Source organism: Rattus norvegicus, chromosome 9, assembly GCF_021556685.1.
Source record: "Rattus norvegicus strain SHRSP/BbbUtx chromosome 9, alternate assembly SHRSP_T2T, whole genome shotgun sequence".
In the NCBI taxonomy this organism is placed as follows: Eukaryota; Metazoa; Chordata; class Mammalia; order Rodentia; family Muridae; genus Rattus; species Rattus norvegicus.
Genome location: NC_141542.1, coordinates 112,324,897 through 112,352,135, shown reverse-complemented (window position 1 = coordinate 112,352,135; position 27,239 = coordinate 112,324,897). Strand labels below are relative to the sequence as shown.

At 39.6% G+C, this 27,239-nt stretch overlaps 1 protein-coding gene across 1 annotated transcript in view; it reads left to right on the top strand.

The window, feature by feature from the left end:
* Window positions 1–27,239, top strand: part of Slco4c1 (solute carrier organic anion transporter family, member 4C1) — a 51,641-nt gene that overhangs the window by 683 nt on the left and 23,719 nt on the right. The window contains 4 exon segments of the mRNA NM_001002024.2: window positions 3,138–3,401; window positions 22,891–23,070; window positions 25,052–25,148; window positions 26,562–26,683. Of these exon segments, the coding sequence (NP_001002024.2) occupies window positions 3,138–3,401; window positions 22,891–23,070; window positions 25,052–25,148; window positions 26,562–26,683 (663 nt within the window).

The following is a 27,239-nucleotide window of genomic DNA, read 5'->3' as shown; positions in this document are numbered from 1 at the left end:
CATCGGGTAGTCTGGTCTGCGTTTTAAAACCGTACTATCTACTGGGATCTAGGAAAGGGATTTGTTTGTTTATTTGTTTGTTTTTACAGAGGAAGGATTGAAAGTTTTGCAAATAGGAGTGGACTGATCTTCCAAGAGGAGCGAGGATAGAAGTATTTAAATTATGGAGCATAGATTAGATGTGGGTAATCTTATTTTCTGGATATTTGAGAATGTGGGGACAACTGCAGTCTGGTGAGTAAATGAGAAAAGGCTTAAAAGACTTCCAGCCACGCAGGGTGGACCTTAATCAGCTCTTCAGTCTCAGGAGTTATCGTGTGTCTGTTTGTTCTAGGAGCTCTTTTAAATTCCCTTGGGACTAACAGATTAAGCCTAGATTTATCCCCCCTGGAGTTTGCAATCTGAACGGAGTTTCCTTGAGTGTAGCGGGGAGGGGGGCGGGGGGAGGCTCTTTTTTTTTTTTTTTTTTTTCTTTTAAGAAAAGGAAGCAGAAAGAAAGAAGTTGGAAGTTGCGGGTTTGCTTTCAATGCAAGGGGTAGAATAAATGGGAAGTTATTCAAAGGAGATAATCTGAGGAAGGATGGGCCGAAGGTAGGACAGCCTGAAGGACATGCTGAAAGTTATGCTGCCTTTGGTATGTAGACATGTTTGGTATTAGTTGAGCCATAATCCCAAACTATTTTGTAATAGTCAAGGATGGGTTGAAAGGAATGAAACCCAAGAGATAGTGGTGGGTTTCTGGAAACTTTCTCTGCTAAGTTCTCTTGTCTTCTGTTCTTTTTTTTTTTTTTTTTTTTTCGGAGCTGGGGACCGAACCCAGGGCCTTGTGCTTGCTAGGCAAGCGCTCTACCACTGAACCAAATCCCCAACCCTTGTCTTCTGTTCTTATTTTATTTCTGCCCCCCCTATTTCAGGATACTCAGTGCCTCTTTTTTTTTTTGTTGCTTCACCCTCGGGTGCTAAGTAAATATTTGTTGATCCTAAGTACTTCCGTTCTGCTCCTTTTCTGAAGATTTTAGCTATAGTAGGTTTCCTTTCCTTGTCCCTACATAGTAAAGGATATTTGCTAGAGCAGTATAGAATTAAAAAGTAAAATATATCTTGGATTTTACCTTAAATTTTATTCTGCAATGCCTGTTATTCCAAGAGACTTTATAGTCAACAAAAACTATTATTTTAAGTTATTATCAAATAGAATTGGTACTCTGGCAGGGGGGGGGGTGTCTGCGTTAGTTTAAAGCATCACTTACTCTAATTTAAGAGAAATAATCTGAGAAGAAAATACCCCAGAAACTTAGTTTATGCCCAAGTTGAGGTTTCAGTGGCTGAATGAGTATTGTTTTGGGTCTCACTAACCTTGGGAGATCTGTTTCCACTGTATATTAATAGATGCTTGATTAAGAAGAAAAATCACTTAAGGAATGAGTTTAACATATTTCTCAGAGGCAATGGGTGTTTCCCCACTTCCCTGGGTGCCTTCTATCCTCTTACATGACAAAGGAGAGACACAGTCTGCATTCTTTCTCAGCTAATTCAAATGCTCTTGGAATGTGTGTGATATAGAATTGGAGATTCATAGGGTTAAACGCTATCTTCTTACAGATTTTTGTAAAATGAAGGTTTACTGTAAAACCAGTGACATCTGATGACTAGGACTAGACCTTATTTATTGTTTAAATTTTTACTGTATTGATTGATTGATTGGTTGGTTGATAAAAGTTTTTTTTTTCTGTGTAGTTGGGCTGTCCTAGGACTCATTTTGTAGGCCAGACTGGCCTCTAACTCGCAGAGATCTGCCTGCCTCTGTCTCTCTGGTCCTGGGATTAAAGGCATGCATCATCTGGCCTAGTGTGACTAATTTTTCATTAGGGTTGTAGGTATTTTGGAAGATTGGGTGGGAAATGTTTCATGTCATCAGGTAACTATTTCTTTGCGAAAGTCATTTTTAGGTGCTTTGCACATTTGATTTTACATACTCCAAATTACTAACTAGTTTATAGTCTGTAAAGGGAGCAACAAGCAAACACAATTTTAGGACCTGGAAAGGTATGATATTGATTTTGTTGAAGTATATTTTCAGTCTCAGTCTTGATGAAGCAACAGTACAGACTGTAGATATTAGGAAATGTTTATATTACTTCTAAAATGTCCCTGGAATGCCCACCTACAATCCCAGCACCTAAGTAGCCAAGGCTCCAGGGTCATTGATTCTAGGTAAATCAGGGGACAAAGTACCATATCTCCTAGTGGGTGAAGGAAGCTTTTGTATTTGTGAAACTGTTAGAAGAAATACACCTGAGATCTCGGCTTCCCGCTCCTTGAACTTAGATCAGGGTGAGTGGAAGTTCCTGAGAAATCTGGCTGGGACTAAGGCGGTAATTAAACAGGAAGTAATGTCCACATGTGTGCTTGTACTATTTGCCTTACTCTTCCCAGGAGTTTTGTGGAGAGGAGTGTCCTGAATGAACTTAAGAACTCTCTAGTAGGGCTGGAGAGATGGCTCAGCAGTTGAGAGCACTGAGTGCTCTTCCCGAGGTCCTGAGTTCAATTCCCAGCAACCACATGGGGGCTCACAAGCATCTGTAATGGAATCCGATGCCCTCTTCTGGTGTGTCTGAAGACAGCTACTTTGTTTTCACATACATAAAATAAATAAATCTTTAAAAAAAGAACTCTCTAGCAAACTAGTTCCATGGGATTTTACCAGTCTGACTTTTGTTGGTAATTAGAGAAAAGTGAATGGAGACAAATAGCTTTAAGTTAGTACACAGTAAGTATTGCTTTTGTTGCACACGGGAAGACACAATGTGTACAATGTGAAAGGCGAAATGACTTTGGAGGAAGTGTGTTTGGAGTGCCTAACTTTGATACTTGAGAGACCTCTGAAGCTGGTACATTTGTTTCATTTTGTTTTGTTTGTCCATCCATGTCCACTCCCCCACCCCCACTCAGAGCTGAGGACCCAACCCAGGGCCTTGCGCTTGCTTGGCAAGGGCTCTACCACTGAGCTCAATCCCCAACTCCTACTGGTACATTTCAAAATAGCAGAAGAAACAGTGAAGCAAAGTGCAGTGTTAGTCTTTGCTTGCTAGCCCGGTGTCTGGTAACGTTATAACAGGGCATTTGCTCTTTTTCAGGTATTGTAGTAAATGGCCTAGTAAATATTAGCATTTCCACCATCGAGAAGCGCTATGAAATGAAGAGTTCCCTGACCGGCCTGATATCATCGAGCTACGACATCTCCTTTTGCGTGTTGTCTCTGTTTGTGTCTTTCTTTGGTGAGAGAGGACACAAACCTCGCTGGCTTGCCTTTGCATCCTTTATGATCGGACTGGGAGCGCTGGTGTTTTCTTTACCACACTTCTTCAGTGGGAGATATGAACTGGGAACCATTTTCGAAGGTAAAGTCTCTGTGACGTTTTTTGTTTGCATTAATTCCCAGGATTACATAGAAACAGGTTTGTTGACCATGTACAGTAAGGTCAGGTCTAAAGTCTCTCCTGCTGTTTTGTGTGAATTGTGTAAGGCTGGAGAGCAGAGAGATGGACTGTATGCTATTTGTGGCTCTCCAGGTCTCCGATTCTCTGCTTCTCTTTCCCCGTCCTGTGCACCGTCCCCTTTCAGATAGAAAGGAACTCATCTTGTTCGCAGGCGTTGAGCTGCCTGAGATGCTAAGACTTGCAGGTTTCCTTTTGTCCTGTGGTTCTTTGCAGAGATTACAGCCCTGTGTGCTGGGCTTGCACATTCCTGGTTTAAGACAAGATAGGTGAGTTGCCTATTGGGACATTTTCTCTCAGGACTGAAGTCCAGTTTTCTTTCCGCTCTGGTTTGTCCTTACAGCTTCAGGGTGGCCTTCAGACTGTGTTACCTTGAGTAAACAAAGCCCATTATTGAAAGACTTGGGAGGAAACTTAATGAACCTTTTGACTAAACAATCATTTTAAATAGTAAAACGATTGCATTAGAGTTAGAAGAACCTGCTTATGAGTTGTGGAAGTTCACTTTAACGGTTTTATGTCCTTTCTGGGATTGGCAATACCAAATATTGAGAAGCTTTTAGGGATTAGGCAACTGAGAAAAGGCCTGGAGAGGGAGAGGAGGAATTGAGATATTGCTTTGGAAAAATTTGTTCGATGTACATTGGTGTTTGGCCGCATGTTTGTACATTGGATTCACCGGAACTGGAGAGACAGATGTTTATGAGGTGACCTGTTTGTGCTAAGAGTTAAAACCTGTCCTCTGGAAGAACAGTCATTCATCCTCACCACCTAGCCATGCCCCCACCCTGGCATTTATTTTAAAGCTAATATCTTATATTTTTTGTGTGTTAACATAAAAGTAATATTAAAGCAGGCTCGGTGACTCACAGCACTTGCTGCACTTACAGAAGCCCTGGGTTTGCTGCCCAGAATCCACATGGCAGGTTATAATCATCTCTAACTCGAATTTTGGTGGATCTGATGACCTCTTCCAGTTTCCATGGGCACTGGGCATGCATCTCATGTACATACACACACATAGACAAGATATACATACATATATATGCATCGATAAACATTTAAAAAATAATATCAACATGTCAATGTCTTCCCAAGATTGACTGACTTCCCAATCCCATGATAATAAGGAATGAGAAGTCATTCCCAATAAAAAGTTTTGTTTTATGCACTTGGTTTTAAGAGGGTGCTTATTGTATAAGAATATTTCATATAGACATAAAAATGGGAAACACAAGTATAAGGATGAAGAGAGGATGCACTTAAAACATGAAAGTGGTCAAATAAATAGGATAGGAAAAGATACTGCCAATGGACTGAGTCCTTAAGTGGATTCTTGATCTGACATTGGGCAATGTTGCATAAGACCGACTGCATAATTTCACTGGGGTAGTGTTAGGAACAAGACACACATTGCAGCATAGGCTGTGCTGTTACACCTTAAAATCTAAACAGTGCAGAACATTGAAACCAATGTGCTTCAGCAGAACACATCCTACTGACTCTGAGAAATGTATTTATTTGTGTTTTCATAGTTTGGACCCTTACTGCTGCAGTTAACCAGGCTCCTTTCTTCTTTGTTAGGCCGTTAGCTTGTGTGTGCGTGTGTGTGTGTGTGTGTGTGTGTGTGTGTGTGTGTGTGTGTTTTAATTTTTTATAATAGAATTATAACATTTTCCCCTTCTGTTACCCCCTTCCAAAACTTCCCATATGCACCTCCTTGTTCTCTTCTAAATTCATGGCATGATTTTTTTTTATTATTTGTTGTTACATCCAGATGTATACATGAAATATATATATATATATGTATATATATATATATATTCCTAAATATAACCTCAGTCTGTATAATGTTACCTGTGTGCATGTTTTCAGAACTGGACATTAGGTATAAGACAACCAATTGGTGTGCTCATCTCTGGAAAAGATTATTCTCACTTTGTTTTGTATTATTTGTGGTTTTGTTGTTGTTGTTGTTGTTTGTTGTTTGAAATGGGGTTTCTCTGAGCAGCCCTGGTTGTGGTAAAAACACCTCCGAATGCTGCACGAAAGGAGAATGCAGCCATGCTTAAATAACTTTCTTGTGCTTAAAGAAACTTGGTTGGCAAGCCTTGGATTCATCAGGTAAAACACAAGTGCCTCTCCTACAGAACCTTGGCCTCTATCCCTGTGGTTTGCCAGTATATCTCCTGCTGTACCCATCCCAAGTTACAGTCAATGTGAACTCTTGATATCCCAAAGGAGAACAGCTACTAATTAAGGTGTTTCTGGGGCATGGAAAGATTTTAATAACAGCTGGACCTGAGATATTACTGAATCGAGAGCAGAAACTTTTAGTAAATATCATGTACTATTCAAGCATGCCTAAAATTCTTGCCAATACTTTTCAGTATTTTAGTAGACTGGACTCCACTGAGGATAGGAAACTTCAGCTTGCCTCTATGTTGCTGTGCCATGTCCATAATAAATGTTGTTGGCGTGGAGTACACAGAGCTGGACATAGTCTCTAACACCAGGATCTGAGAGAACAATAGCAAAACATTTTATTTCACTTGTTATTTGAGGAAGAATACATTATTAGCAAATAAACAAGATAATTGGAGGTTAAAAGTGGGTTACAGGGAAGGTTACAATATTTTTGTTGTTGTTTTTGTTAAACATCTAATCTATTTCATGTACATGAGTACACTGTTGTTGTCTTCAGTCACACCAGAAGGGCTTGTGAGCCACCATTCCTGGGAATTGAACTTAGGTCCTTGGCGAGAGTAGTCAGTGCTCTTACCCGCTGAGCTATGTTTCCAGCCCAGGTTACAGTTTTGATAGAGAGATAAGGAGGGGACAATCTTCAGAGATATGTTTCAGGTTAGAGACAAATATGAGGGCCTAGAAGGCTTCAAGAATTGTCAGTTGTGGCCAACACAGTCACACCAAGAAGAATGTGCTGTGACCGGTACATGGGGAGCTGGAGGGATTTCGTTGGCCACCTGGGACCATGTGCTAGAATATGTAAGACTTGGTAGAATGAAGCAGGAGCGGGAATCAGAGTGTTTATTATACTCAGTGTGCAGTACATGCATAAGTACACACACACACACACACACACACACACACACACACACACACACACATTTATGTTAACCTAAATGTATAAGCCAATGCTTGAAGTGTAAATACTGTACCGGAAAGGCTTCCTAAATTTTAGTAGTACCCCATTGATTTTTTTTTTTGGTAGCATTTTGTTAGTTTCTCTTCAAACTGTGTGTGTGTGTGTGTGTGTGTACAACTATATATATCTATCTATATATATATCTATATATATATATATATATATATATATATAATTAGCTGTTATTTTGAGTTTTATGGGTGTTTTCCCTCAAAGGAAAATGAATAAGACGGCATGCACGGAGCAGAGGTGGAGTGATAGGGAGCTCACACTCAATACACACAGAATACAGGACTGAAATCGCACTATACGTCTGAAACACAGAATGCTGGACTTAAAACCCTTTCTTTGTTGCTATCTAGAACTTTACAGCAAGTAATGCAGTGACTTTATGGGGATTTCATCATCAATAATTCCTAAAACGAATCCTACCTTAAATGCTTTACTTTATTTGTTTAAGACTTTGTGTTTACTATTCATGGTTTATTAGATATTGGATGCTTTAAGGTTTTTTTTTTTTCCTAAATAAAACAATTTCTTCTTTCCAGACAGAGCATCATGTGGCTCAGGCTGGCCTTGAACTGTGCATAGCCAAGGATGACCTTGGAATTCTGAGTCACTTGTTTCACCTGCAGGAGTTATGGGTTGCCACCATTTGGGACTCTGTGTTGGTTTGGAGACTAAGAGCCTCTTGCATGCTTAGCTAACACTCTACCTACTGGCCTGAATCCTCATTCCCTTTTCCTCAAAAAGACAAGTATCATTAAAAAATAACAAAAAACAAATCGTAACTTCTTTGTTCAAATAAGTTAACTCACTTTCACAAATATGAAAGCCTGGAACAAAAATCTGAATGATTTGTCTAACTCTGAGAAATATAGAAAAAGAGAAAAAAAGCCTGGTGATTTAAGTGACAAAGGAAAACCAGTGTGTGGCAAGCACCAGTAAGTAAATTAGAAGGCTGGGGAAACCGTGTATTCATAAGTAAAGGGAAAGCTAAGTCAGGGTGCTGGGATGGAACTCAGCTTCTCTAATGCTATAGCAGCTGGAGCTCAGGTCCCAGCAGAGCATAGGCTGGGCATGGTGCCACACCTTTGTAATCAGCTCTGGGAGGTAGAGCCAGCAGATCAGAAGTTCAAGGACATCTTCATGCTCCTGAACAATTCATAGAGCATCCTGGAATACTGTGAGATAATGACCACGCCACCCACCAGAAACCCTTAACGTAGAACAACTTGAGGAGCACGGAACTCATTTTGCTCAGTGAAATCAGCACCCTGTCTCATTTGAAATGAACATTGAGGGACTTGGCCTGCATGCATGCTTTGTTTGCTGCGTTTTTTTTTTTTTTCTCTTACACTTGAGGAAAATAACTTTGGATGAGTTAATCTCTATGAGGAGATTAAAGTAACATAATATAGTTAGTAAGGAGATGAAAACCAAATATGAAATATAAGTAGCATGTAAAATGTCTACAGGTGTGAGAAATGACACCAAAGGAGGGTGAGAGTCAGCAGAGGTAGAAAGGGGGATCTGGATCAGCATGGTTTCTTATTGTCTTATAGAAAACCAAGGTAGACTTGGGACAAAGGATCATTTTTTTTTTCAGCTGGAGATTTTATAGAGACATAAAGATTGGAGGTGATTAGCTTTGCGTGGAGACGATGGAATTTATCACAGGGAAGTGATAGCTAAAGGCTGTTGTTAATGGATACAAAAGGAAAAAGAGTAGGAGAAATAAATACTTCTAGGGGTTAAGTTATGAACTCATTGAGCTGGAAATGGAAAAATTTCATGAAACACTTTCAAATAAGTAATATTTGACTGTGCTTAAAATTCATCTTTTCACTTTTGGTTTCCACGGCCAGTTTCTATGTTGGTTCTGTGACCAAGTCAAGCCCAGGCTGGCTTTGAACTTTTGCTGAGGATGCCCTGAACTCTAGTTTTTGCCCCTTCTCTGTAGTTACAGCCCTGCACCACCACTCACAGTAGAACGCTCCTTTTTGATGTAGCCCCGATTGTTTGGTACTCTTTTGTATTCCAGGTTGGCACGACACTCACAGAGACCCTTCTGCCTCTGACTCTCTGGGAATGAGGGTGTGCACAATCATGCCTGGCCTCTTGGTGTGTCTTAAGTAAACTGTAATCTTAACTAGTCATTAATAAAACTATGATTTGAAAGGGAACAGACCTTTCCTACATAATATTTTAGTTCTATCTGAGGTCATCTTTATTCCTTTTGGATGCGTACTATTTTAATGTTGTTGATCAAAATAATTTCTGCCCTGAAGGTAACCGTCCATGGGAAAAAAATTCTATTTGTAGACCATTCGGTTCTTAAAGGTGTAAGATCAGTAGGTTATATAGAATCAACTAACCTGGGCCCATAGGGGCTTATAGCAACTGAACCGTCAAGCAGAGAGCATACATGGGACTGACCTCGGTCCTCTGTATATATGTAACAGTCATGTGGCTGGGGCTTCATGAGGGACTCCTCACAGCAGAAGCAAGGCCTGTCTCTGACTGTATTGCTTGCCTTTGGATCCCTTCCTCCTACCTGGGCTGCCTCTTCTAGCCTCAGTAGAAGAAGGTGAGCTTAGTCCAATTTGAAATGCCAAAGCTGGCTGATATTCAGGGGAGGCCTACCATTTTCTAAGGAGAAGGAAAGAAGAGGTGGGTGAGGGGCTGAAAGCAGAAGCGAGAGGGAGGGACTGGAAAGAAAGGAGGGATGCAAAGCAGTGTTTAGGATGTAAACTAATTTAATAAAAAAAATAGATATGTAGGTTAGAGAGAAGTTCGTACAAAGGACGTTGGTTGTCCTGAGTAACTCACTTTAAACAACCGTTCTAAGAAAATGAGTAGAGCGAGTTAATTTCTAGTTTCTATCTTATCTTTTATCTCACACTTGGGCAGAGGGTTTTTTTTTTTTGTTCACTTGAAATATGGAATATTTACTCATCTGTATTAAAGAGGACATGACAAAAAAAATCCTAAGGTATTTTAACTGTCTGTTCTGTACAGATGCTGTGATTTTGTTTGACTAGGAGGATCCTTTCTTTGATTTTTTTTTTAATGGGACTCATTTTTATTGAGGCTTCTTCCTAATAGAATTTCAGCTTAAATGTAATATACACAAGAAAAGGACCGGTGCTCACTTCATGGCTAGTAAATGCTTCAGATCAAATTATGGTTTGGGGTACCAGAGGTTGTCTTGGTGGTTACCCTTCTACTGCTGTGGCAAAATGTCATGTCAATGTAACTGATAGGAGAAGAGGTTTCTTTGGGTTTCAGTTTCAGAGGGTTTGCTCATATCAGGAACAAGGTGGGGGACAGGCAGGCATGGCACTGGAGCAGTAGTAGATAGCTTATATCTGCTCCACCAGCATGAGGCAGAGAGGAAGACATTGGGTTGGCCTAGGTCTTTGAAATTCATCCCAGATAGTTCCATCCAACTATGAACCTTTGGGGACCATTCTCTTCTAAACCACCACAGGTGATTCAGTCTTCCCATAATATCTTAAACAGTAATCATTACCTTGGGTGATTGCTTTAATTTAATGTGTTCCGTATTATTGCCTAGTTCTGGTCTACCATGGAAGGTCATTGCCTCTTGTAGTCTCTCTAAGAAGTATCCATTATCTGAGTATTTGACATGTCACTGGCTGTTTGTGCGGTGAGAATTCTCCTACCTCATAACAGTCCTGTTGCCATAATCATATACTTAGACCTATGACAGCATCAAGCCATATTTTCAGCATGTGCTTGCAGGGGATACAAAAAAATGAGATCAACAAAGAAAAGACAAGCATGGCCATGGTGTTCTTTGGTCAATGAGTTCAGAATGACTCATTGAGAGTCTCAGATCATACTCGCCAAGGATCAAGTGTGCACGTGTGAGTGTGTGTGCGTGTGTGTGTTGAGTTAGAATTTTCTTTAGTAACCCGAGCCAAACTTTTTGTCCATGAATGATTTTTATTAGTCATGCTTCATATCTGATATTTTATAGTGTGACAGAGGAAGCTAAATGAGAAGTAATTTTAGAGTACTATGGAAATACTTTGAAAGTACTGTTGACTTGCTATACATACGTGATAGAATACGAATTTCACTGGCATGCTTGGAAGGGGAGTAGCAGTGCAGGATTCTTTTTATAGAATGTCTAATGTGATCTTCAAGTGAGGTATAGCATAGTTGTGTCTGAGTAGATAAAATGCTTGGGAGATAAAGATTAAGTAATTTTCTTTCTTTTTTTTAAGCTTCCTCAAAGATTGGTAAAAATGTGGTTTGTGGTGAGGAAAAAAAAAGAGGAAATTCTATTTTCGAAGTCCTGTTCCTTAAAAGTGCACACTTTGGTCAGTGTTAGTCTTAATGAGCTCTTTTGTTTTACTTCTAACAGTATTGCCCATTAGATGCAATTGCATGCAGCAGAGTCAAGCAGGGATTCTGTTTGTGCACTGCGAGACAACTCTGTGATCCCACTTAGATTCCTTCAACTAGAAATTTCCATAATAACTCATAGTTAAGGCTGTGTGTGGTGCGAGGTTCAGTGTTCCTTGAACAGTAGCATAGACTAACGATACAGTCTGTAGTATTTAAAACGGCTGTCTGTTTTCTGTTTGTTACTGGAAATGGTAATTACAACATGAGTAAAAACTTTCCCATAGACTGTATTTGCATTTCGTTAGAAGCACCTTGGTCGTCATGTCTTGCCAAAATGTGGCTAAATATTTTGAAACTTCCACATTTGAGACCTAAGAGAAGAATTACTAGTGTAGTTCAGGTAATTGAATCTTCCTATCACACAATTCAATATGGTCTTTTTAGTAGACACCTTTCCTGGTTTTTGAATATCTTCATTCTCTGGTTTTAAACATAGTAAGGAAATGTTCTAAAACTTTCAGGAGAAGATAGACTAGAAATGAGAGAATGGAAATGAAGTACACCTTAGGAGGGCCTCACCTAGGCCACCCACTATTAATTTAACATCATCCGATCTTTTCAAATGTACATGTGTGTGCAAATAATCCTAGTGTGGTATTGACCTTGCTCCTACTCATGTACTTGTATCCAGTCTTCACTAACACTCATCCATCAGTCTACCACATTTCTATACATATCTACACATACATCATTTAAAATCCAGCTTAATAAAACAACCAGCTGAACCTATGCATATAAATATGTCTAACTGTAATACCTGTTGGGTATGTCTGCTATTAGTAGACATGGAGCCATGGAATCGATTTCTCGTCTTACTTAATTTTATAGGTGATGTGTTTAATCAACCCTCCTTTGCTATGTTCTTATTAATGTATTTTATGGTTCTGGTTTAAAAGGTTCCAGTTATTGCTTGTTTATGGCTGAATAAAACTCCACCCTGGACTGGTGAGATGGTCCTTGCCCTCACGAGGGATGAGCTGAATTCTACCCCTCAAACTCACGTGGTCCATAGAGAGAACTGACTACCTACACAGGTTGTTCTCTGACTTCTTTTTATGCATTGCTTCATGTCTGTACCACGCCCCCCACATGCAAGTGTAAGTAAGTGTAATCACAATTATAATAAAAACCTCTGCTGTGACTGTAAACCATAGTATCTTTATCCCTCCGTCTGTTGACAAATATTTGTGACGATTTAATGACTTGGCACTTACAAGATTGCAATGCCAATGGATGGATCCTTACCACTGTGGTGCTTTGGTCCAGAATTGGACCCTATGATAGAGATGCTTTTAGTTTTGTAAGGAACTCCACACTGACTAAAGGACAGCATTCACCACGGCAGTATGCAAGGGTTCCCTTTCTCTTCACTGTTATCAGCGTTTGCTATTTCTTATCTCGATAGCTAGATATTGTGTATAAGGAAAGACAGACTTTCAATGCAGTTTTAGTTTGCATTTTCTTGGTGGAAAATGTTGCTTCGCAATGTTTAATGTGTGCTTGGTCTTTTGAGCAGCCATTGTTCCATTAGCTCATTTATTCACTGGGTTGTCAGAGTTTTGTATTTTTTTTTTTTTGAGTGCATTAAATAGTCTAGAAGTTCATCGTCTGTTAGATATGAAGCTGACAGGGACTTCCTCCCATTCTGTAGACAGTTTTCTGACAGTGTTAATGATGCTCTCTGCTGTACAGAAGGTATTTAATTTTATGCATCTTCATGTGTCAATTCTTAGAGTCTTTTTCAAACAGCTCATATCTATTCCTGTATTTTAAAAGTCTTTTTCCTGTTTCCTTCTGGCAATTTCAAAGTTGAAGCCTTCCTTCCTCCATTTTGAATACATTCCCTTGTGCAGACCAAGAGATAAAGATCCAGTTCCATTCCTTTGCATGTGCTTGTCCAATTTCCCCAGCACATTTTGTTAAAATGTATTATTATATATTGTATGTTATTGGCAGTTTGGCTAAGAACCAAGTGGCTATTATCTGTATGGCTTTATTTCTGGGTCCTGGCTCCCATTGCTGTGTTATTCTTTGTGCCAGCACTTTGCCGTTTCCATTTGCATGGCTGTCTCTTAACTTAAAGTCAGTAACTGTGATGCCTCTGACCTTGTTAGTTTGCTCAGTTGACTTTGAGAATCCAGAATCTTTTGTGCTTTTAGATGAATTTTAGAATTTTGCTCTGTTTAGTAATATTTTGTCAGGAAATTTATTTCTATTCGAAGGGTATTTTTCCCTATTTTTCATCTGTTTGGTTTTGCCTTAAGAGGATGATTTGGTTCATAAAATAAATCTGAAAGTGCTGTTACGTTTGGTGTAGGTGGAGTTGAGGGTTTTGGAGGGCCCCAAATTCAATGCTGTCCACCTGCTTCTGCTTCCTGATTTCTAAAATTGATTTGAACACTTTAGTGGCCGCTTTGGAATGCACCAAGCCAGATCATCCAATTATTCAGATTCTCAGCTTCAGAATTTTTCAATTTTTATTTTTGTGTGTGTGTGTGTGGGGGGGTTCACTCTTCCCAAATAATTTCTCTAGTAGTTACAGGGCTGTTCAAATGCCTTTTTGTAGAACTGATTGATTTCACTTATAATTTATGTTTAATGACAAACTCTTTAATTCTTTAGTCTGTAGTCTTTAGGATCTATTGTGAAATCCTTTTATTTTGGGTACTGAAAATTGCTGTCTTTGTGTCTCTCTGCTTCTCTATCTCTGTCTGTCTTTCTCTCTCCTTCTTTCTTTCTCTCTTTTTTTGTGTGTGTGTGTGTGTGTGTGTGTGTGTGTGTGTGTGTGTTTGTCTGTGTCTGTGTCTCTGTGTGTGAAAGTCTGTATTTAGCCTTGTCTAGCTTGGAACTCTCTATGTATATCACGGTGACCCCTTGGACTTGTAAAGATTATCTTGCAAGCTCAGCTCTCAACTCTTGCTTATTTAAACTTGTTCTTGATTTAGCTTCTGGCCTTCGCAAGGCTCAGATGGGTCGGACAAGTGTGTAAGTTGTGCTCTATTATTATCAGATGAAGAAGTCTAGGATCCCTGTTGGCCTTTATTCTTTAGCAAGAAAAGAGGGTCCTTGTTGAATGGATGCTGCAGGTTTCTCTAGAACATTACTGATACCATGCTCTCTGAGAGATAGGAATGGCTATACAGACACAAGAGTGGGGTGTTCTGTCCTTGTTCTGGTTAGACTATGCAGGAAGTCCTGACATTGCTAGGTAGGATTCCTCTTCTCATCCCTCTGAAGACACAAAGGAGGACATGGGTGCTGCATTATTGGATAAACACAGGAATCTCAACCACCAGTGTGGCACCAATTAACCCAGGGTGGGACTCTGACCTCTTGCTGGAGGCCAATGAACTAGTTCCCTTTGTCCTCTGGGTTTTAACTCCAAAGTTTGGAAAATGGAAGCAAAAATGAAACTCAAGAGATCATTATCATGTAATTTCTTGGATACTCAATATCACTAGCTTACTGGTCGTTAGCCTCAGAGTCTTCTTATAGTCGCTTTTATTAATTAAGCAGAATGACTGTTATGGTATTGGGGGAAGTAGGTGAAAGCCTCTGCATGCTGTCTTCACGGAGAAATCCTCCACGTCTGCTTTATCATTGCATCCTAGCAGATTGTATCACACTGGTAAAATGTGACTCTGCTAGATTGTATCACACTGGTAAAATGTGACTCTGCTAATGGATCGGTGTCGATGAATGAGAGACCCGTAAAATGAGAAACCTGGATAAACTTGCTTATGTATTAGCATCAACCCTCAGATCGCTGTGGTTTCCCGAGTCAATCGTATTTCATATTTACTCTGCATGGTTTTCATTAGTGAACTGCAGCTAATCCATAACCATCTTGACTCTGTGTGAAACAAACTAACATGCTAAATGCTGAATATGCTCAACCTAACGCCAACGGGGACATGGAATGGAGTCATTCCCCAGTGGAACAGCAAATCATTTTTGGATTATAAACAATACAGCCAACCTCATAAGGACATACGCAGGCTGAACAGTGCAATACTTCATCCTTTTTTTCAAAATCAACACAGGGCAAGACCGAACTTGGACTGGTATTTGCTGAAGTTGTTTTTGTGCTCCAACGAGATTAAGCTTACATCTTGTCCATTCTGTTTCTTTGAATCTTTTTATACTAAACAGCAGAATAAAGTTACTTCTCCTACATGCAGGAGCACATACAAGCGCTGCAGAGACAGAGAGACACAGCACTTTAAGTGCTTACAACTCTTGTGGTGTAAGAGGTGTCACCCAACGCTGTCTATAAACTTCAAGATCGTAAATAGTTTCAGCCTTAGGTCTGTTCCGTCTGCTACAGTCGCTTAACTCCATTGTTGCCCCAAGAAAGCGGACTCAGCAACGTATTATAGAAACGGGCCTCTTGGGTTTCAGTCCTACTTCTAAAAGCAGTTCAGGGGATAGGATAGGGTAATCTGTTCGCATTCTCAGGCCTCTGTGGCTGCTGGTGTTTGGACTTTGGCAGTACTGAATTCTACTGCATTTGCATTGGAGGAAAGCTCTGGACCATTCCATTTGTTAAAGACTAGCCTTGCCTTTGCTAGAAGGTGAGATCGCTGGACCCAGGAACAGACTCGCCTTGTTTATTGCTATATTTGCCATGCATTGGGATAGTTTATAATTACATTTTTTTTTGTCTATCTGCTAATCTTGACATTCTCACTTTTTTGTATTTCTATCAACTCTTAACTCATTATTATAATATGTAGGTCATGCAAATGCATGAATTATTAGGCTGTTATTTTGCATCATTTCCATTATTTCCAGATCAGTCTTTCAGCCATGCAGAAGTCATAAGGGTTGCTTCTCAGGGTTAAAGGATATGTGGCCTTATAAAGTCTAATTAATAGAACTAACACAGAAAGCCATTGCTATTAAATCTAACTTCAAAACATATTTTTAGAGTAAATTTTGCTTTTGCAAAAATAAAACTCGTAGAAGATCTAATGAATTCTCATTGCTCTGAATGCTCCCCGTCTACCTGCTCCCATCTTAGAATCAAAATAAGGTCAACCTTCAGAAGCTAAGTTGGCCCACTTTCCCAAAGTGTTTTCAAGAGGTGCGCTGAGTATCTAAGTAGAAAAAAAATTGTAACTCTCATGAAAAAGACAAATCTGAATCTTTTATCTAACACAAATTCTTAACATTTTATCCCATCAGAAGCCTAAATAGGTTCATCGGCCCAGGGTCCCTGTCAATGGGGAAGGCAGACTAGAATTGGAGGAGATGTGTAGTCTCCCAAATCTGTGACGGACAGTTCCGATACCATTTCTTTTTGAAACTGCTAACAAGGGAATAGAAATATTCAGGCTTTTTACATTCACGCTCTATATCCTATGGAGAATGAATAACTCAACAACATCATCAGTGGTTTGAAGGACTTAGGAATGATGGCTAAAATATTATCACTCTTCGATACATAGTGGTCCAGTACAAACTCACTCAGGCCAAAGCAATGAGAAGCAACTGTCGGTCATTGGAAGCACTAGCAGGTGATGGGACTTGTTGCAGCTCCAACCCCATACTTGGTATCTTTTCTGGAAGCTTTTGGTGCTCTCTTACACATGAGATACAATTCTTTGTCATTTACAAAGTCAGGGAAGGTTTGCTGTTCCGTAGGGGGGAATACAGTCACACCATTATCACCCATTTATTACAAAGTCTTTTGTTCCTGAAAGTGTTTACTGTATCTTATTTATTTATTTTCAGTGTGTGGGAATGGGCATGGGTGTGTGTAGAGCGTGCAAGCGTATGGAGGCCAGAGAAACAGCTTGCTGGAGTCAGTTCTCTCCTACTACATCGCGACTTTATGAACCAGTCCATGAGCATCAACATCGGATTATCTCAGTATTATGTAAATTCTCACGATCTTTGCCATAACATTCTGTTGTAGACAATTAGCCACACATGTAAATGTCTTTGAATACAGCTATTAGAGAGTAGAAAGATGCTTCTTCTACTCCAGAGTAGGGTCACTGACACATCTTACCATAATGCAGTGCATCGGAGATCCCTCCACACCAAACGATCATTCATTATCTAATAACAATAGTTCAAAAGCCATGATCACTTCATGGCATAGAATGTCACATTGGCCTTCAATATTGACGGTGTTAAGCTCATTAGATATGACACACTGAAAGCAACTAGTAGCATGCATGCATGCCAGAAGATAAAGGACAAACTATGAGTCTACTGTAGCAGTTGAATTTCTAGGACTCAGCTTCTGGGATCTTGACACAGTGTTCTTGTGTGCCTTACGGACTATGCTCTAACGCTAACACTTAGCAGAGCTTGGAGTTCAGAAACGCCCTCTAACTGGTCAGGCATCTATTAGACTTTGTATATGGCTACCAGGTTTCAGTGGGAAGAAAAATAAGTTAAAGTTCTTCCTGTACCAGATGCTGGCTGCTGCGTTTGTTGAAGAGTGGGTGGAAATAGGCAACTTCTGGCAGGGTTTCCTAGGGAAATGAGGGAAAGTAATTTTGTTTGTCCTTGTGAAAGAGCAACCATTTGTCTTTATTTTGTATTACTAGTTCCTCCGGCCTATACGACTGTGTCTTATAATTAAAATAGAAAGGAAGCATGTCTGTAGGTAACTTCTATATTTTGGGATGGAAATTCGAGGCATTTTCATAAAGATTCTATTAAGAAAAATACCATACTTTTTTATGCTAAAAATTGAACCATTGGGTTGGGAATTTAGCTCAGTGGTAGAGCGCTTGCCTAGCAAGTGCAAGGCCCTGGGTTCGGTCCCCAGCTCTGAAAAAAAGAAAAAAGAAAAAAAATTGAACCATTGGCTTTGAGAGTGCATTCAACCATATTCCTAGTCTTGCTGGTGATTTTTGAGTAGTAACAATCCTGGTCTAGCCACTGACAAAATGATTAGAGAAGATTAATCAAGTAATCTTGGCAGTTGGCTCAAAAAGTAAGAATACTTCCTACTTAAACATGCGGACCAGAGTTCAAATCCCATCACTCACATCAAAAACAAGATGTGGTCATCATTGGGTTTTAACCCTAGTTCCCTGAGAGTTAGAGACAGAACAATTACTGGGACTTGCTGACTGCCAATCCAGTTCTAGGTTCAGTGAGAGATCCTGAGATCTGTTTCAAGGAAATAAAGTGGAGAGTGATGGGGCAGGTCACCTGATGTCTTCCTCTAGTCTTTACCTGCATCCCTGCTCTCCATGCTCCCCAAGTGTGTACACACTACACACACATGATCACATACAAAATAATTATAAAGGGAAAAACAGTTGGCATCATGAATGTAATGGGTTCAAATCAATTCATGCAAAAAGTAATTTAAAGTGTTAGATAATTCTGTGTACAATCTTAGGCCAAGAACTAAACATGTCTATAGTCAAGCTCAGTTGAAGTAATTAAAATATTTCAGACTATTTCCTTTACTTATATCTGGGTCTCGCTTTTAACTAGTATTTTTTCCGAAGAGTATCTTATGCCACATTGAATATTAGTGGAGACAAAAAGAATAATTTGGGTACATGAAGACTGTATAGTGTGAAACTTTGTCCTATTAATATTATTTTTCCCATTAATATTATTAACTCATTGGTTACATCGTTCTAAGAATGGAGGAACAAAACACCCAACAACCTGTATCCACCTTTGTGTTCCGAAATTGTTGGATTCTTGAGACATGCAGTGTACAGGTATGCTTTGCAAGATTGCAGTCATCCAAACATGTGTGCATATAGCAGTCAACCAGAGCTAGGGTTAGTGATACGACTATCCCAACCACCTTCTTACGAAGACATGAAATCCACATATATACATTCCTATTGATTATTGAGTGTCGGTTTCTTTTTTTTATTTTCTAAATTGGATATTTATTTTTATTTACATTTCACATGTCATCCCCTTTCCTGGTTTCTCCTACGGAAACCCCCATCCCCCCACCCCAACCCCTCCCCCGCTTCTATGACTTAAATTGTCTTTGGGTGTTCCCCATCGGGTCACCATCTCGGGTCGTGTAGGTTCCCTGTGCCTGTTTTCTTATGTGATCAGTTTCTTTAGATGTAGTGGCATCTCCCCTTTTTAAAAATTCCACTCGTGGACCAGATTAAGGTCAGGTTCTCTGAGGAAACAGCAGCCAGGTTGACATCCTAGACAGGCGGGCTGTTCAGGCCAAGGCTCTCAGATTTTAGTTTTTTACAAAGGTAGATAGGCATTTGGGATTCCTCATGTAAGCTGTTCCGACTCGACCCCTGCAGTGTAGAAATGTTGCAGTATGGGGAGGTTCTGCGGGCGCCCTGCACCTGGGTCTTCTGTTACAGGCGGAGCCCTTAACTTGGATGCGGGAGGGTGACTCCTGAGGTCAGGCAAAGAAGCATTGTTCCTGCATCTTTTTCTAGGGTCCCATCACCAGCTGCCCTTAGTGAAAAGGGCCTCTGGTTCCTGCCAGGTGCTGGGAGGGACCCGCATGCGTAAGATCAGAGATTCTTTTTAGTTTTGTCTATCACGTGTTTAAAGGCATGTTTGAAATACTGGTAATAGGATAAAGCAAAATGGGATTACGGGATGGGGGTGTGGGAGTGACCTGAAGATACTATATGACTTGGGAAGGTCAGATCTAAAGAAATTCAACAGTGTTTCTCCTTTCTTTCCCAGCTCTAGTTAGAGGGTGGAAAGTTGAGAGGCAGGAAGAAAACACATTCACACACTACTAAGTTCAAACAAAGAGGGCGGAAATGGGGCAGCTTTTGTTTAAACTTACTTACCTTGAAGTACCTGCTATGGTAATTAAGGTGTCTTGCTTTCTTTTGACAACTACCCTTTGCAGTCTGCCCTTCAGTCCAGAGCTTTGCTCTCCAGAATTCTCACTGGAAGCTTGGTCTGGAAGAGTAGTATCCTAGTCACACACTGGTGGCCATCTTTTCTATTCCCGCTGTAGGGTGAGCAAAGGGGAAAGCCACAGCTTAGCCTCTAGGGTATTAGGGCAACTCCCTGGACCTGAGCAACAGTAGGGGCCTGGGGAGTTTATTGGGGGTTTGTGGTAATGGTTGGACTGAGCATGAGTGCCAATTCGCTTGTGTAAATATTAATACTGAGTAATTATATGTCTAATATTAACAGGTAGGACTGACCACCCACTGATTGGTTTATTACAGAAAAGTCGTTATTTTACCTGCTCTGCTTTTCAGAATTCATAAACGATATGGGAGCTCCCTCTTGTGGTTATTGTTAAATTGCACGTCGTTTTCTGTTTATTTAATGCAAGGGCATACAAATTAATGGAATGTAGTGTGATAATTAAAGATGTGTGTATAATATATAATGATCGTAATTAGCATTTAGCATCTACCTTTCATCCCTGAGTTAGTTGCTTGTGGAACATGGGTCCCTTTTGCTAGTTCTTAGTCTTGTTGATAAAAGGCATTTGAAAATGGAGGCAAGTGGAAACTTGAAGACCATTTATGGGACTATAAAAGAAAAGCAACTAGGAAGCAACCCATAAATCCCAACAGCTTCCTGGAGGAAGAAGAGAGAAAAGGCAAAGAGACAGCCTTGGCTCTGGTAGAGGCCAGGAAAGCAGGGCAATAGAAGTTTGTGTGTGGCTCCATGGTAGAAGTTGTTGAAGTGAGTGAGAACTCCCAAGTGTCGAGTCCGGTAGGCTTCAGATTTCGGTTTGTATGCGAACAACGGTATGTGAAACACATTGCTTCCTCAGTGAGAACTCAGGAAAAGGAGTGGGCAGGCAGAACAGTGAGGTCTGTAAATAACTTCACAGACTCACAGGCTTGGGGGTCTATACACGCTGAATAATGTTGATCCTTTCATCTATTTAATTTAGCTACACAGTGAGTGATGGACTCAGATAGATTACCTCTTGCAGGAGGAGATGACTGTAGTTTTTATAACCTTGTAATATTTGGGTCAGCTTGGAATGTCATGGCTCAACCTAGAGTGATACAACTTAGGTCTCCTCTCCCTCTCGTGTTTCTCTCTCTCTCTCTCTCTCTCTCTCTCTCTCTCTCTCTCTCTCTCTCTTTCTCTCTCTCCCAAATTATGTAACAGAATAAATTAAAGATAATTTAAAAAAAATTAAAAATAAAACTGCATGTCAAGTGTGGTGGCACATGTCTTTAATCCCAGCACTCACAAGGGCAGCTTGGTCTACGGTAGCTCTAGGACAGCTGGGACTCAGCTACAGAGAAACTTGTCTCATAAAACTAAAATGAAAACAAACACAAAACTTAACTGTGGGTTACAGAAGGAAAATGGTTTCCATTAATGAACCTCAATAGAGCCTTCCTACCCCGCTTCTCTTAAGATGTTTCAAATCTTTCTTTTTTCCCCATAGAAGGCTCGTTCTATTTTAAATATATTAAAATAGGTTTATACCCGAAGAAAAATTTGAGAAAAAAATGTACAAATCAGATTCAGATTATCTTTGATTGGTTAACGTGCTATTTCTTTACTGCCTCTCTGGAATTGGCTACACACCTACTCATTTTTCCCTCTCTCTGCAGAAGTGACGGTTTATGCCTGTTCACTTAAAAACCCATTTAGCTTTTACCTGGGTTTTTCATGTTGGAAATTCTGCATCGGATTTGTCTATGATGGTTGTCTCTGTCCTCACGATGATAAGCTAATATTCTTTTACTTTGGAATGTCCATATTTTCTTATCTCCATTGATCACGCATTTGATTGCTTTTGTATGATTTTCCTATCTGTAACTTGCTGTCTTGCCTTTTGCGTCTTTTGAAAGTTTGGAAAATTATTTCATATTTTCTCTGCGTGGGTGTTCTGCCTGCTTGTATGACTGGGAACTGCAAACATGCCTGGTGCCGGTGGAGGTCAGAAGAGGCCCTTGTGTGTGCTGTGAAATGGACCTGGGTCCTCTGCATAACAAACAAGTGCTGGCCTACCACTGTGTGACTCCAGTTCTCACTGTCTTAGGGTTCGACATCTTTCTTACTTATCCATATTTGTCAAGTGTATTTTTTGTCCTCGTAAATCCTCCAGTCTTTTCTTGCCTTTGCCTGTTTTGTTTCTAGTAGTTTGCTCTTTTATTTCTAGTTTGTTTTTTCTTTCACAACATTTCTGTGAGCTCAAAAACCTACTTATTGACCTCTTAACTCAGAAGATAAAAGCATTTTGCAGCCCTTCATCTTCTTGAATTTGGTCACCTACAAAATTTTTAGATCCAAACCTTAAGTAATATTACTTTATACTCTAAATTTTGGCTTGATAGTAACTCCTAAATTTTCTCAAGTAACTTAGGTGTTTATTTTTTATTATTAATCACTTCATTTGTTTGCATCTAAAATGATATCCCACTTCCTGGTTACTCCTTCAGAAACCCCCGCATCCCAGATCCACACTCTTCCCCTCCCCTTTGCCTCCACGAGGGTGCTCCCTCACCCACCCACTCACCCTCTCCCACCCTACTGTTCCAGCAACCCCCTACAGTTCCACAAACTTCTACAGGACCAAGGGCCTCCTCTCCCATTGCTGTCAGGCAAGGCCATCCTCTGCTACCTATCTATCTGGAGTCATGGATCCATCCCTATACACTCCTCCGTTGGCGGTCTAGTCTCTGGGAGCACTGGGTTGTCAGGCCAGGGGATGTTGTTCTTCCTGTGGGGTTACAATCTCCCTCCGCTCCTTTGAGTGTTTTAAATGCAATAAAAAAGAAGCATTTGGAAAAGGCATCATAGGTGAATGTAATTTGTAAATAAACATTTACACTGTTAGCTAAGCTTTAAATTCATGTTTTTCCCCCACTAAAGATACCTGCTTAACAAGGAACAGCACCAGATGTGCTTCTTCAACCTCTCTGCTTTCTAACTACTTCTATGTCTTTGTCCTGGGACAACTGTTGCTGGGGACTGGAGGAACTCCGCTCTACACCCTGGGAACGGCCTTCATTGATGACTCTGTACCCACACACAAATCTTCTCTATATATCGGTGAGTAAACTCTTGGTATCATTTTGTAAGCAGAGTGGGTAAACAGCTTACCTCGTATGGTTTCAGTTCCTTTTGCTAAAAGAAAAAAGACAAGCAAACAAAACCAAGTTAGTGGTAATGCCACAGGCATTTCATTTAGGATTGTACTGTGTTTACCTGTTTTCTGTGCTGTCAAATCAGTTACTGGGATGCGTAATAGTTTTATGGTGCTCCATTCTGAAATACCATACATTCCTGAGTAGAAGGAACCAGGTCAGCAGCTTCTGCCTTGATTACATAAACTCCAGGGGATTTTTCTCAGAGTATAAAGGTTTCTTATATCTTATAAGGGTGGGATAAGAGATTATCAAAAAACAAAAACAAACAAACAAACAAACCCAAAACACCATGGAATTTTTCATTTCAAAGTCATTCTTTTCTCTAATTCTTTCTTTGAAATCTAGCACGAGACTAGAGAAGGCCTGTGTCTAAATGTCTTGGAAATTACTGCACCCAGGTTTGTCTGTGTATTACTATATAACAGGATTCTTTGGTATGTTGGCTGCAAGTCAGCATACGTGGCTAAGCCCTGAGTGTTGAGAATATCCCAACAGAGAAGCTTCTGTAATAGTCTATCGCCCCCAAAATTTACAAATCACTAATTTCTAGCATTTTCAGGGGAGGGGTGAGACAGCATCTAACCAGGTAGCCCTTGGATAGCTTGGGACAGTTGGCCTCAAACTCAGAGATTCTCCTGTTTCTGCCTTGTGGGATTAAAGACACATACTGCAATATCTAGCCCATTTTCAGCATTTTTAATTCATGTTTTTTCTGACCACAAAAACCGATATTTTATATGCATCTACTGATACATTATATACTTAAGGTTGTTTTAGACTATTTTCTAAGTATAGAAACATGGGTATTGTGTATTTTAACATACCTGACGGATTAATACGACTTTTGATATTACCTCGAGTCACCTTTGTAGTGGAGACTTGATCTAATAGGTACCTAAGTCCTTTTGCCATTGATGTATGTTTAGTTTGGGGCAAAAAATTGTTTCATGTGTGTGTGTGTGTGTGTGTGTGTGTGTGTGTGTGTGTGTGGTTTTGTGTATGTGTGTGTGTTTGTGTGTGTGTGTGTGTGTGTGTGTTTGCATGTGTATACATAAGAAATTTAGCAGCAAATAAAAAATGTAGATGATGTCAATACGGCAAATTTCATTTTGCAAATACTCTGTTCCCTGTGACAATATTTTAAATCTCTCATAGCCAGAAATAAGTTGCTTCCCCTACTGTTAGTAAAAGTGAGAGAAATCACGAGGAATAGTGTCTAATAGTAAATGGGTTGCTTTCCAAATTGACTTATCACTGGGCAATGGTGGTGCATGCCTTTAATCCCAGCACTTGGGAGGTAGAGACAGGTGGATCTCTGAGTTCCAGGCCAGCCTGGTCTACAGGGTGAGTTCCAGGACACCCAGGGTTACACAGAGAAACCATTTCTGAAAAATAAAACAAAGCAAAATCAGTCAACCAAACACCAACTCAACCCATCAGCAGATCTAGGTGTTAGAATCTGCTGTGGAGTGAAATGAGGAGAGCTTCTTACGAGGCTGAGGAGTGCAAAGGCTTCTTTCCCTTGTACTCTTCCATGAGATTGTAAGCAATGATTATTGCTACAAGGAAAACAGAACACACACCATCTTGCCATTAGTTAGTTATGCAATGTACATGGATTTGTAATTATGCGCTTATTTTAACTATTATTATTATAATCAAGTAGTTCTATAGTGAGATATTAATTTTAGGCACCTTGACATAACTGTTAACCATATAGTTCTGTGTGTGTGTGTGTGTGTGTGTGTGTGTGTGTACTATAAATTTGATATAAGTGTAATCATTAACAATGTCCTTTAGTAGAATGTATTTCTTTCCTGCTGTTACAATGTTGAGCAAAGCTGTTTATATGGTTATTCCTAATGCCTTTGATCTTTCCGTAGGTATTGGCTATTCTATGTCAATCCTAGGCCCAGCCATTGGCTATGTGTTGGGAGGACAGCTGTTGACAATGTACATTGATGTTGCTATGGGACAAAGGCAAGGCACTATTTGTTTTTCTTCTCATTTTTTATTCTATTGCAGTAAAGTGAGCCTCATTTCTCATTCAGAATGCAGTGAAGGATTTCAGGAAATCAAACAGTATGCACTATTTGACACCCACTGTGTCTGCCTTGCTTCCAGGGTCTTTTAACATAACAATGTATTTATTCATGAATAGGGATGTCCAATAGAATCACTGGTGATTTATAAAAAAGACTTTATATACCCTTTGTGTCATTGAACAATAAGAATGTAGTAAATTAGCTTCTCAGTAGATTTAGTTGCAGATAGAAAACATGAATCATTTTATAAATATCTGAATGAGAATAAGTCTTCTGATACCTCTGATGATATTATGAAAAAATAAAGACCATGTTGCATTTGTTACTGAGGAAGTCAAATAATGATAATAAATATTATTGATCCAATATTTATATTTTATACCTCACATTTGGTGTTAGGTATAATATTATGTATTATCCTACTCAGTTCTGCAGATAATTATGTTCAACAGGACAGTCTATGGGAAAGGATGGTCACCTTTTAAGATCATGCATTTTAACAAAAGGGAAAGTCTGTCAGAGTGTTATGTCAGAGGGTAAGATTTATTGACATTAAAATATGAAAATATCATAAAGTTTTAAAAATAATGATTTAGAGAAAGATCTCCAAGTACTTGAGACTTTTAGCATAGACCAGTGATTTGCTGTGATGTGTATTTAGTCTGCTGCAGTAAATGAAAAAGAGAAAGCTAAATAACACATTGAGGGGGGTTGGGGATTTAGCTCAGTGGTAGAGCACTTGCCTAGCAAGCACAAAGCCCTGGGTTCGGTCCTCAGCTCCAAAAACAACAACAGAAACAAAACCAAAAAAATAACACACTGACATTCTATATGTTTTTAAGGATTTGTCATATTTATGTTCACTAAAAATTTTAAACCATGATTCTGTATTTGCTGCATTTTAAAAGACTTACTTACTTTTATTCTCTGTGTATGAATATTTTGCTTGCCTATGTGGCTGTGCACCATCTGCAAGTCTAGTGCCAGCAGAGGCCAGAAGAGGGCAGCAGATCCTGGGAACTAGAGTTACAGGTGTTTGTGAGTCACCATCTTGGTGCTGAGAATCAAACCCAGGTCCTCTGCCAGAGTAGCCAATGCACTTAACCACTGAGTCATCTCTCTGTTCTCCCATGGTTGCCATTTTATGATGCTTTCTGGACCATTATTCTTAAATCTTGTTATACTTGTATGGCTTCACGTTATTTGACTCATTGTGATGGCTTCCTTACAATTTTAGATACAGTAAGAGCCTAGACTTTGCACCTGAATTACAAGACATGTGATTGTTATGACTGATCTCTAATTAATACTGAATGAGTTATAACTCTTTTTCCCCCCATCTTTATAGTTCAGATCTGACTGAGGATGATCCCCGGTGGTTGGGGGCTTGGTGGATTGGATTCCTTTTAGCTTGGCTCTTTGCTTGGTCTTTGATAATGCCTTTCTCCTGTTTTCCAAAGCATTTACCAGGTAAATCCATCTCCTTGAATTTCAGAGAGCTTTACTGTATGTCTAGGTCAGTTGTTTTTAAGATGATCAATAAGAACGCTAGAATCACTCTGTTCATGTCATAGATATCTGTTCATGCTTGCCAGTGCAAAGTTTTGAAATCTAACTTCCGAGAAAAAAAATTCAGTAATATTAATATTCATGAATTTGCATTTATATTTAGTGATTACAATGTACTGTGCTTTACTAAAACTGTCCTTGTGTTTTATTGTAATTCTTGCCTTATATAATTCTTGCCTTATATACATACAAGACACAAAACTATTACTATTACTAGTAACCTATTACATAAACTACTACTTCAGATTACTTCATATGGAGTTAGTAATTTCAAGGACCAATGTGTGTGAAATCATTCAAGCTAATCATTATAAACTGTCCTGCTACTTACTCTTTCAATTATGCTCGAAGTAATTCTGCCACATATTAATTTGTAAACCATATTTCAATACTAGACAGTCTGAAAAAAATCTCAGTAGAAATGAATATTCATTCCTTATGAGATCCTGCTTCTAAA